Source organism: Triticum aestivum, chromosome 5A (assembly GCF_018294505.1).
Source record: "Triticum aestivum cultivar Chinese Spring chromosome 5A, IWGSC CS RefSeq v2.1, whole genome shotgun sequence".
NCBI classification, from domain to species: domain Eukaryota; kingdom Viridiplantae; phylum Streptophyta; class Magnoliopsida; order Poales; family Poaceae; genus Triticum; species Triticum aestivum.
Genome location: NC_057806.1, coordinates 175,741,856 through 175,753,132, shown reverse-complemented (window position 1 = coordinate 175,753,132; position 11,277 = coordinate 175,741,856). Strand labels below are relative to the sequence as shown.

General features: G+C 42.2%; 1 protein-coding gene across 1 annotated transcript in view; it reads right to left on the bottom strand.

The window, feature by feature from the left end:
• The window catches only part of LOC123102745 (stromal 70 kDa heat shock-related protein, chloroplastic), an 8,371-nt gene extending 5,643 nt beyond the window's left edge, over positions 1-2,728 (bottom strand). Inside the window, exons 1-3 of the mRNA XM_044524175.1 lie at positions 2,086-2,728; positions 948-1,200; positions 232-311 (exon numbers count right to left, since the gene is read on the bottom strand). Of these exons, the coding sequence (XP_044380110.1) occupies positions 232-311; positions 948-1,200; positions 2,086-2,589 (837 nt within the window). The 5' untranslated portion in view covers positions 2,590-2,728. The remainder of the gene's footprint in view (positions 1-231; positions 312-947; positions 1,201-2,085) is intronic.
• Between the last annotated feature and the right edge of the window lie 8,549 nt (positions 2,729-11,277).

The following is an 11,277-nucleotide window of genomic DNA, read 5'->3' as shown; positions in this document are numbered from 1 at the left end:
AATAAGAGGAATAAATTTTGGGTTGAATCTAACATATTCTTAGTGATATATAGGATTGTTTCAAGTTCGTGAACATGTATTAGTCTATTTTGGATCTGTAGCAAGGCAGGGTACTTTGCTAGTTTGAGCAGGAAATTTGGTGTGTGCGCATCAAAATAGTGCATGATGAACTTTCACAAATTTTAAAATATGTGGTAATTTTCCAGGAACAATAGAAGAGGAATTACAAACCTTATCAAAGTCATCTCCACCTAAGTGTGTGTCCCCAGATGTGGAAAGCACCTCAAATACACCATCTCCAACCTCCAATACTGCAGAGTAATGTTGCTTCATCAGTAGTAAACTAGTAATTACCAGTGAAAAAACTAGCACGCTATTAGCATTTTGAGCAATGCCTCGCTGAATAAATCAATGTACAATGTCTCGCTAATAGCGCGATATAGCACGCCAATAGCATATTTTAAGGGCCACGCTATTTTTTACATTGGTAATTGCATCATGACCTTCTTACAAACCTCAGTGTAATTATTTTTAACACATAACAACAAAGAAAACTATCCAAGTAGACATTCAATATTTTGAGAGCTCTTATCCTGTCAACGTAAGTTCTAACAAATGCTTTTTATGAATTAACTAAAAGCTATTCTATTTAGAAGTAGCTCTTGTCAATGAGTGGTGGAATATATTGCTCCGATCAAGGATTCATAGATATTATTCTCTGACTGGAGCATGTAAAAGCAACACACTTCTAGATAAACCATTTTTGCTTTACAAATCAAACCAAACAGGACAAAACATTGCCATTTTCAGTATTGAAATTCCACCCATGATTCATCTAAAAAGTTCTTTTATGGTAATATATGAGAGTGATATGATTATCCAAGTGGTTCAGAATTTATAGCAGTAATAAATGTAAAAGATAAAAACAATTTGGTATTCTGCCATACCAGAGACATCAAAAGTACCGCCACCCAAGTCAAACACTAGAATCGTTTCATTGTTTTTCTTCTCAAAACCATAAGCAAGAGATGCAGCAGTTGGCTCATTTATAATGCGCAGAACTTCCAGCCCTGCAATACGGCCAGCATCCTTTGTTGCTGTTCTCTGCGAGTCATTGAAGTACGCTGGAACGGTAACCACCGCTTTTGTAATTTTGTCATTCAGAAACTTAGATGCATCATCCACCAATTTCCTCAATACCTGAAAAGGTATAAATGTACCGTAGAAGCCAAATAAGTCACTCACATTCGAATCATGTATAGCATCAGTCCATAAATTCACATGGTTATGTCAACTTAGGTCTCTGAAGTTAAACATGAGATATGCACATTTTAGGTCCCTAGACTTGTATGGGTACAAAGAAAAGGGTCCACACCTGACTAAACTTTACTCCCTCCGTCCCATAATATAAGAACGTTTTTGACACTAGTCTAGTGCCAAAAACGTTCTTATATTATGGGACGGAGGGAGTAACAATTAGCATAACGGGTGTTGCAAGACAATGGACATAACTGAAGCAGTGACCTCTCATAAATAAATTGCCAAAGCGGTAGATGGTTTTCACTTTCAGTGAGATTTCGGTGAAATTCACTGAATTTCAGTAATTTCAGCAGACACTGAAATATTACGTTTTGGCCAAAATATTTCAGCAATTTCAGTATAGCACAACAATTCCAATATTTTTCAAAATATTTTTTAAATTTTTCAAATTTTTAATTGAATTCAAGTGAATATTTCGGTCATTTGGCTGAAATGGAAACTGAAATTCACTGAATTTCAGTGATTTCGGTTGGTGCTGAAATTTTTCTGAAACTGAAATTGAAAACCATCCCGGTAGCAATTCAAAATATTCACAGAAATGAAAATATCAGCACTTCATATACCATTGGAAACGTTAACTCATCCAAGACATAATAAGTTAACTAATTGCCTCATCTTTTCTTATTATAAAGGGATCCCTATTATAAACGAAGAAATAGTCTTTAACATCATCAATGGAGGAGGACAATATGGAATTCCAATGACAATCGAACACATTGCCTCCTTATGTTAAGCTACAATAATAAATAAGAAAAGGGAAATTACCTGCGCGGATATCTCTTCCGCTGCGAACTGCTTGCCGATAGCAGGGCAGTCGAGCTTGACGTTTCCGTTCTCATCGCGCACAACGTTATACGAGACCTGCTTGGCCTCGTCATCTACCTCAGCCATCTTGCGTCCAATGAAGCGCTTGACGGAGAAGAAGGTGTTCTCCGGGTTGACGACGGCCTGCCTCTTGGCAATCTGGCCCACTAGCCGTTCTCCTCCCTTGGTGTACGCCACCACCGACGGCGTCGTCCGCTGGCCCTCGGCGTTGGTGATCACCGTCGGCTTACCGCCCTCCATCGCCGCGACGGCGGAGTTGGTGGTGCCCAGGTCGATTCCCACCACCTTCTCGCACGTCACCCGCATCGCCAACCCGCGCGGCCTCCCGCCACGAGCAACCCGCATCTGCAGGGGCATGACCGCCGGCCGCCGCCGGCTCACGAAGAGAGAGCACGACGGGGAGGCGCCAGCCATCGCGCTGACCTGGGAAGTGAAGGTAGCCATGGCGCGGGTTCGTTACGTAAACCCTAACCCTAGTGAAGGATTCAGGCGGCGATGGCCCGGAGGGGATGGAGAGCGAGGGGGGCGGAAGGAGGAGACGTTTCAGAGAGGAAGAGAAGATAAGACGGGGAGAGAGTTTTATACTGTAGAGGTGGGTATCGGTTGCTGACGAGTTCCTTTTTCTTTTATAAGGCGTAACCTGCTTTTCTGCGTTCGCTATGCGAACACGAAGGATAAGGCCCTCGTTTGATTTGCAGGATCTCTAGTTGCACACTTGCAACGCACCTAAATATTTAGGCAATATATTAATTACATGTGTTGCACGTTAATATTTAAAATATATATTAATTATACGTGGATATTAAGTATATTATTGTTTGTGTATTAATTTTATAATTAGTGCAATATTTGATATGATATTAATTACATGTTAAACACGTTGAACGTTAGTCATTGAAGCAGTTTAGGTCGTTGGATTCATTAGTTTGATGGACTAGATCAGTTGAATCTGCTCCTTTAGATCTTTTTATATTTGTATCTTACTCCTAATAAAACAGTTGGTAGTCTCCGCCGATCAATTTTCGTCCTATCAGAAACAGTTTTTTTTCGTCCTCAATCCGACCTCCCACCATCCTCAATCCCACCTCCCACCAGCGCCGAACCAATAAAAAAACAATGCCCACGCGAGCTTCCTACAGGCTTGATTCCCACCTCCCACACGGCCGATCTAGAAAAAAACCGGAGAAAAAATCTACGAAAATAGACCTACGAAAATAAACCAACACTAGGGAATTGGTCGCACGTACTCGCACCCCACCCCACCCCACGCCACGCACGATCCCCTCACCGTCGCCCTTCTCCGGACCGCCGCCATCGCCGCTCTGGATCGCCGCCGTCTGGATCGCCACCGCCGCCGCCGTCTCTCCGGATTGCTGCCCCAGCCACCGCCGTCGTTGCCGTCTCTCCGGATCGCCGTCCCCGCCGGCGCCGCCGTCTAGATCGCTGCTGCCGTATCTCCGGATCGCAGCCACCGCCGACGTCTGGATCGTCGCCGCCGTCACACAGAAGACAGTGCAGGAGCTGCCGCCGCCGCCCGCCGCCCGCCCCCCATCTCCTCCCCTGATCCAACTAAACATCCCGTAAACTGAAAAAGTGGGTGATCGGTTAGGATGTTGCAGCAACTAACAAGGAGGGGCGGACGCGTGAACGAGATGGGAAGACAACTCACTTTGCCCCTCCTCCAAGCACATCAGCGACTCTTCGAGCGTGAATGAGATTCTTATATACCATTGCTGCATCCTGTTGCACACATGCAATTCTATTGTTTTGTGTAAGAGCCATTGACTTTTGTGGAGAAGTTCGCGTCACGGTGGAATTCTGCTGTCAAGGTCGCCATGTCGGCGAGCTCGTTGGCGTCGTACTGCCCCAACAGAAGCGCCATCGGGTCGGCGGCGCGGCTGGGGGCTGCAACCATGGATGGTGGAAATTGTGGGTCCTGCAAAATCTGTACGTGGGTTAGGATAACAGGTTGAGCCATTTGTTCCTCTACAGTCAAACGCTTGATTGGGATGTTCTATCCATGATGGGGTAGGTTTGCACTATTCAATTTCGCAATGTGTCGTTTCTGCCATATAGCTTATATTGTTTTGTACAATAATTAGTCATATTAACTCATTTTCTATAGATCAGATTCATGAAACTTGACCTGTTGAAGAAGTTTCAGTCCAGCTTCACTCACCGCCTTTCATTGTCATCGGTAAGTCCCGTGCTCCTTTTGTCCTAAATATACTCCCTCTTTTCCGGTTTATAAGGCTCAATTCAAAAATCTCATCAACCAAGGTAGATGATGAGTGATGGAATATTTTTTGTAGTTTGCAAAAGCACTCAATTAATGCTCTTATTTTCCTCAAAAAATTATACTACCTCCGTTTCAGTTTACAAGTCCTACGTGTATACCTAGGTTGTCAATTTTATCACCTTAATATAAACTATATAACACAAAAATTATACGGTTTGAAAATAAAACATCTGAAGTTTGCATTGATATATTTTTTGTAATATAAGACTTGTATTAGGTTGGTCAAATTGACGACCTAGGGGCACGTGCACACCCTGTAAACTGAGAGAGAGGTAGTATTTACGAATGCATTAATTGCAATGCATGCATGCATTGGTCAGTTTTCTCTTAATACTTGCATGCAATGATTTAATGCACCTTAAAGTCTGAACATGTGATGGGGAACAAACAAATTGAGCCTTATAAAATGGAAAAACTGAAATTTTGAGATAAGCCCTATAAACCGGAAAGGAGGGAATACCATGCAATAAATTTCTATCATGCAAAAAATGTCGTGTCTTGACACCTGCCAATATCCCTTTCTCATGTGTGAACCGTACACACTTTTGGTTTATCACCTGCCAATACTTGAAAAATGGATGATCTTCTGTAACAGTCCGGCTGTGGATGAAGTTCAAAAGGATTCAATAGCTATGGCCAGAAAAGATATAAAAAGGAAGTTGTTCAAAGCAGTGCATCACTTCCGATGGCAAAGAACAAATTGACATTACAAGCCTGATTGAGACTTACAATACACTAACACTTTTAACAAGCTGCGACCACTAATATTATAGTTTAGTACAATCATATTCCTTAAGTATTATAGCCCAGAAAGCCAGATTATAGTCGTCGCCACATTAATCAAATTCTTGTCTTGAGCAATATAGATAGATAAATAACAATAGCAGCTATGTTGTTTTTTGCAATTACAATATAATTAATCTGCAAAGACAACCGACATTGCTCAGAACACCGCATCCCCGGCCTACTCTCTCTTCATCCGTCAATGCTCATGTGCTCCGACCCTCCCCGACACCTCCCAGCAAGCAGCAGAGTCTTTCTTGTTCAAGCTCCACCGAAACACTACTAACCAAGGTTTCTACTCCTTAAAACAATTCTCAATTGATACCAAATAGAAGGTAGGAAGGGCACTTTGTATGAATGACCATCCTTTGGAAAATTTGGCTAAACAACACTTTGTATGACAAAATAAGTAATAAGCAGATTGAGTGCATGCATTGAAGATGGAGACAGGATGACTACATATAGACACATACAAAACATCTAGAGGACATCAGGCATAGTATAGTTAGCTTGCTACTCCCACCCCTGCTATTTCAAATATTCTTGCCATCAGGCAATGGTCATTTAATGTCAGGGAACTGCCATTCCATAGGTGCGTATGGGGAATCAAATTGTGCTATACATGTCAAACACCATCCCAGGAGACTGAATGTGTAGCACATATGATGGGTATACATGTACCTCCAGGTATATGTTCAACTACAAATTTAGCTATACATGTCAAGCACCATCACATGAGACTGAATGTGTTGCAGAACCGATGGAAGGGACCAGTGTTGACGACTATGACCCAGCTGTTATACCCGTAGCGGACGAAGTTGACAAGATTTACCCAAGTAGTCCAAGTTTTAAGGCTGTGCAAATATACAGAGCTTATTTTTATGTGTTTTATGTGATCATTCATACCTAACAGACTTGTGACTTGTAGTTGAACATATTACTCCATCGGAACGGATCATACTTGAACAGGCTGATGGTGATAGCACATATGTTCATCAACCTTCCCATCTGATTTTGGGTGAGTATTCTTTTGCTAAAGGGTTAAGACCATATGCCTACAAATTTGCCTTATTTCGGACCAATGTTTGTTATGTTTACATGATGCAGACAACCCAACGATCTCATTCCTATATAATGGAGATTCGTTGCCGACTCCCAGTAATCTGACACGAAATTATGCGACAGATGTACCATGAAATTATGCACACGAAATTATTAATGCTTGCTACAGAAGATGAGAACAGTCGGAAAGAATATAAAGTACTAACATTGACAAGGGAGAACATCAGCTTGTGAGAAATAAGGAAGGACAAGAGGTAAGTTCACCATCTCAGGCTTGCAAGTAATGTCATGTTGATATACGAATATCGTTAAATCTTCAGTAGGATCTGATAGTCTTTTAGGCGATAAAGTACGCATGGGCTTCTTCTGACTGCAAATTATCAGCTCACAAACCGGAACGCCAACATGAAGACATGTTATTCCCTGAAAAATCAAATCGCGATCAATATATTGTTCACCCAGACAAGCAACAAGATAGCTTATAAAGTTATACTAACCAAGTTCTTTTGAATTATTCTTTTACATTCAGTACACCCTACAACTAATTTCTTCTCATAACCACACAAGTCGGTGAGCCTCTTGGCCAGGTGATCGTCAATAGCGTTATTAGCTATGTCAGTGGGGCAGGGCACCGTCTCATTTTGTATGAGTTCTTCCAGACTCTGAGAAATAAACATATAATAATGGATTTAAAAATCTTGTCAGATATGATGCAGTGTCTAAATCATGAGAAGAAGCAGGGTAATGCAATGCTAAGATACATTAATTGTAATCACTAACTGCTCGTGTTGATTATTTAAATTGAATTTTTTTTACCCTCTTTAATTGGTAGCAAGGAATATTGCCCTTAGTTTGCATGATAAATCACTTGGAGGTGCTTCGGAAAATCTTTTTAGAGCACTGGAGACAACCTTTATCAATAAATAAACATCTTTTTTTGTGCTTAGGCATGAAAGAACCATTGCCAATCCTTCTATTGTAACAACACCTGTAGTAGAACCAAATCTAAGAGAAGATGGCTGGACCAACTTGTTTGTAGCATGGTTGTGGGATGCACAAACCGGGAACAGTGGGATTTATGTTAAGCTGACTAGAATTGGTGGAGTAGGTTGGTGATTAATTGGGCTTGGGCAACCAAATTACTCCAAGTTACTCATAGCACCAAGTCCTACTCCAAGAGCTTCATGTGCTAAAATACTGAAGCTTCATGTGCTATAATTTAATTATAATTACTGCAAGCATAAGCTACAGAAAACATAAGGACCAAAAAGTTGCTTCAAGTGGGTACAATTATAAACTCACTCACATAACAAGTTACTTCATGTCATCAAGTCCTACAGTACTACTGAAGGAAATATGCCCTATAGGCAATAATAAAGTTATTATTTATTTCCTTATTTTATGATAAATTTTTATTATTCATGCTAGAATTGTATTAATCGGAAACATAATACATGTGTGAATACATAGACACACATAGTGTCACTAGTATGCCTCTACTTGACTAGCTCGTTGAATCAGTGATGGTTATGTTTCCTAACCATAGACATGAGTTGTCATTTGATTAACGGGATCACATCATTAGAGAATGATGTGATTGACTTGACCCATTAGTTAGCTTAGCACGATGATCGTTTAGTTTGTTGCTATTGCTTTCTTCATGACTTATACATGTTCATATGACTATGAGATTACGCAACTCCCGTTTACCGGAGGAACACTTTGTGTGCTACCAAACGTCACAACGTAACTGGGTGATTATAAAGGTGCTCTACAGGTGTCTCCGAAGGTACTTGTTGAGTTGGCGTATTTCAAAATTAGGATTTGTCACTCCGATTGTCGGAGAGGTATCTCTGGGCCCACTCGGTAATGCACATCACTATAAGCCTTGCAAGCATTGTAACTAATGAGTTAGTTGCGGGATGATGTATTACGGAACGAGTAAAGAGACTTGCCGGTAACGAGATTGAACTAGGTATTGAGATACTGATGATCGAATCTCGGGCAAGTAACATACCGATGACAAAGGGAACAACTTATGTTGTTATGCGATTTGACCGATAAAGATCTTCGTAGAATATGTGGGAGCCAATATGAGCATCCAGGTTCCGCTATTGGTTATTGACCGGAGACGTGTCTCGGTCATGTCTACATAGTTCTCGAACCCGTAGGGCCCGCACGCTTAAAGTTTTATGACAGTTATATTATGAGTTTATGTGATTTGATGTACCGAAGGTAGTTCGCAGTCCCGGATGAGATCTGGGACATGACGAGGAGTCTCGAAATGGTCGAGACGTAAAGATCGATATATTGGAAAACTATATTCGGACATCGGAAAGGTTCCAAGTGATTCGGGTATTTTCGGAGTATCGGGGAGTTACGGGAATTTACCAGGAGAAGTATTGGGCCTTATTGGGCCATACGGGAATAGAGGAGAGAGGCCAAAAGGAAGGAGGCGCACACCCCCCTCTGGTTCGAATTGAACAAGGGGTGCAGCCCCCTTTTCCTTCTCCTCTCCCCCTCTTTCCTTCTCTCTTACTCCGGAAAGGAAAGAGGAATCCTACTAGGACTTGGGAGTCCTAGTAGGACTCCCCACACTTGGCGCGCCCCTCTAGGGCCGGCCTCTCCCTCCCTCCTTTATATACAGGGGCAGGGGGCACCTCTAGACACAACAATTGATCTATTGGATCTCTTAGCCGTGTGCGGTGCCCCCCTTCACCATAGTCCACCTCGATAATATCGTAGCGGTGCCTAGGCGAAGCCCCGCGTCGGTAGAACATTGATACGTCTCTAACATATCTATAATTTTTTATTGCTCTATGCTATATTATTTATTGTTTTGGACATTATTGGGCTTTATTGTACACTTTTATATTATTTTTGGGACCAACCTACTAACCGGAGGCCCAGCCCAGAATTGCTGTTTTTTTGCCTATTTTAGGGTTTCGAAGAAAAGAAATATCAAACGGAGTCCAAACGGAATGAAACCTTCGGGAACATGATTTTCTCACTGAACATGATCCAGGAGACTTGGACCCTATGTCAAGCAACCAACAGGGAGGCCACAAGGTAGGGGGCGCGCCTACCCCCCCCCCCCAAGCGCGCCCTCCACCCTCGTGGGCCCCCTGTTGCTCCACCGACGTACTTCTTCTATATATATCTACGTACCCCCAAACGATCAGAGATGGAGCCAAAACTCTAATTCCACCGCCGTAACTTTCTGTATCCACGAGACCCATCTTGGGGCATGTTCTGGAGCTTCGCCGGAGGGGGCATCGATCACGGAGGGCTTCTACATCAACACCATAGCCTCTCCGATGAAGTGTGAGTAGTTTATCTCAGACCTACGGGTCCATAGTTATTAGCTAGATGACTTCTTCTCTCTTTTTGGATCTCAATACAAAGTTCTCCCCCTCTTGTGGGGATCTATTCGATATAATCTTCTTTTGCGGTGTGTTTGTTGAGACCGATGAATTGTGGGTTTATGATCAAGTTTATTATGAACAATATTTGAATCTTCTCTGAATTCTTTTATGTATGATTGGTTATCTTTGCAAGTCTCTTCGAATTATCAGTTTGGTTTGACCTACTAGATTGATCTTTCTTGCAATGGGAGAAGTGCTTAGCTTTGGGTTCAATCTTGTGGTGTCCTTTCCCAGCAGTGGCGGAGCCAAGAAAAATTAGGAGCTGGGGCGGACTGTAAGCTAACTAAAAAGGTAGAGAGTTGCAATCGAATAATGCGAATTACAAAGGAGCTCCTAGGTGCTCCACACCCCTATATAAATATTAAATTTTAAAAATAGCATTTTTTTAGAATTAGAGGATATTAAGTCTGGGTGCCCGATCTCCTCCCGTGTGAAGTTTCATGAAAAAAAATCAGGAAGCGTATCCGTGGCAAAGGAATATAGTCCAAACTAAAAGCTAACCATACAGTTTTTCCCTATACATAGGGATTTTTTGTCTTTTTTGCCACAGATACATTTCCTGGTATCTTTTATGGAATTTCACCCGAAAGTAGATTGTACACCCAAGGTTTGATATCCCAAAATTCTAGTACTGTTTTCCAAATTTCTCGGTATTTTTTAAGCTCAATGTTCATATAGGGGGATGGACACCCTGGTGCTACAAATCATCTTTCTCGAATATTTGGTGCGTATTATGTAACTATAAGCATTAAACTAGAGAACCATAGATTTCAATCGGAATAAGCTCAATGTTGTTGGCAACATAAACTAAGGTTGGTTCCGGGTATGCAACATTTGAATTCTCAATACTTGATTTAGGAATTAAAAAACTTTCTCATATGAAATCACAATTAATATGGATCGGAGGATTAAGATTAAAATTCAATTATTTGGAATAATTGAACTAACTAACACTAATTAGGTTAGAGGAATCGAGAAAAAAAATACCTAAGCAAAGCGGAGATCGATTTTTCTTCAATGAGCGTGCTTGGAACAATCAATGATGGAATCCCCAATTGCCTACATTACTGCAAGTTACAAATATTAAAAAATCCCCCAAATCCGAGGAGTGAAATCTGATGCCACAAATTGTACGCATCAATCCAGGCTAAGAAGGACCAGTCACCTGAAAAATCGAAGCATCAATCTCTGGGCACGAATGGTTGGGAGGAGGCACCGTTGACTGCCGGCCTGCCACCTTTCCTGGGAGGCGCTGCACCAGTTCCTGGCGACTGCCCCTGCGAAACTGCTACTGCCGGGCGACTCGAGCCGTCGCAATAGATCGAGGTGGAGGCGACAAGCACGAAACGAGGAGACGTGGTTTGCCTTGCGACGTGCAACCTTTGGGCCTAGGATTAGGAAGTTGACTTCCTAGATGGGCTTAGAAGTAGACCTAGCAAGGCCCACGGACTATTTGCCCGGGCAGATCACGATAATTAGTACCTGACTAATAGCCTCGATTAGACGTCAGCTTGCAGGTGAGCCCGGGCAGCTGCCCCGGGTCGCCGGGTACTGCCTCCGCCA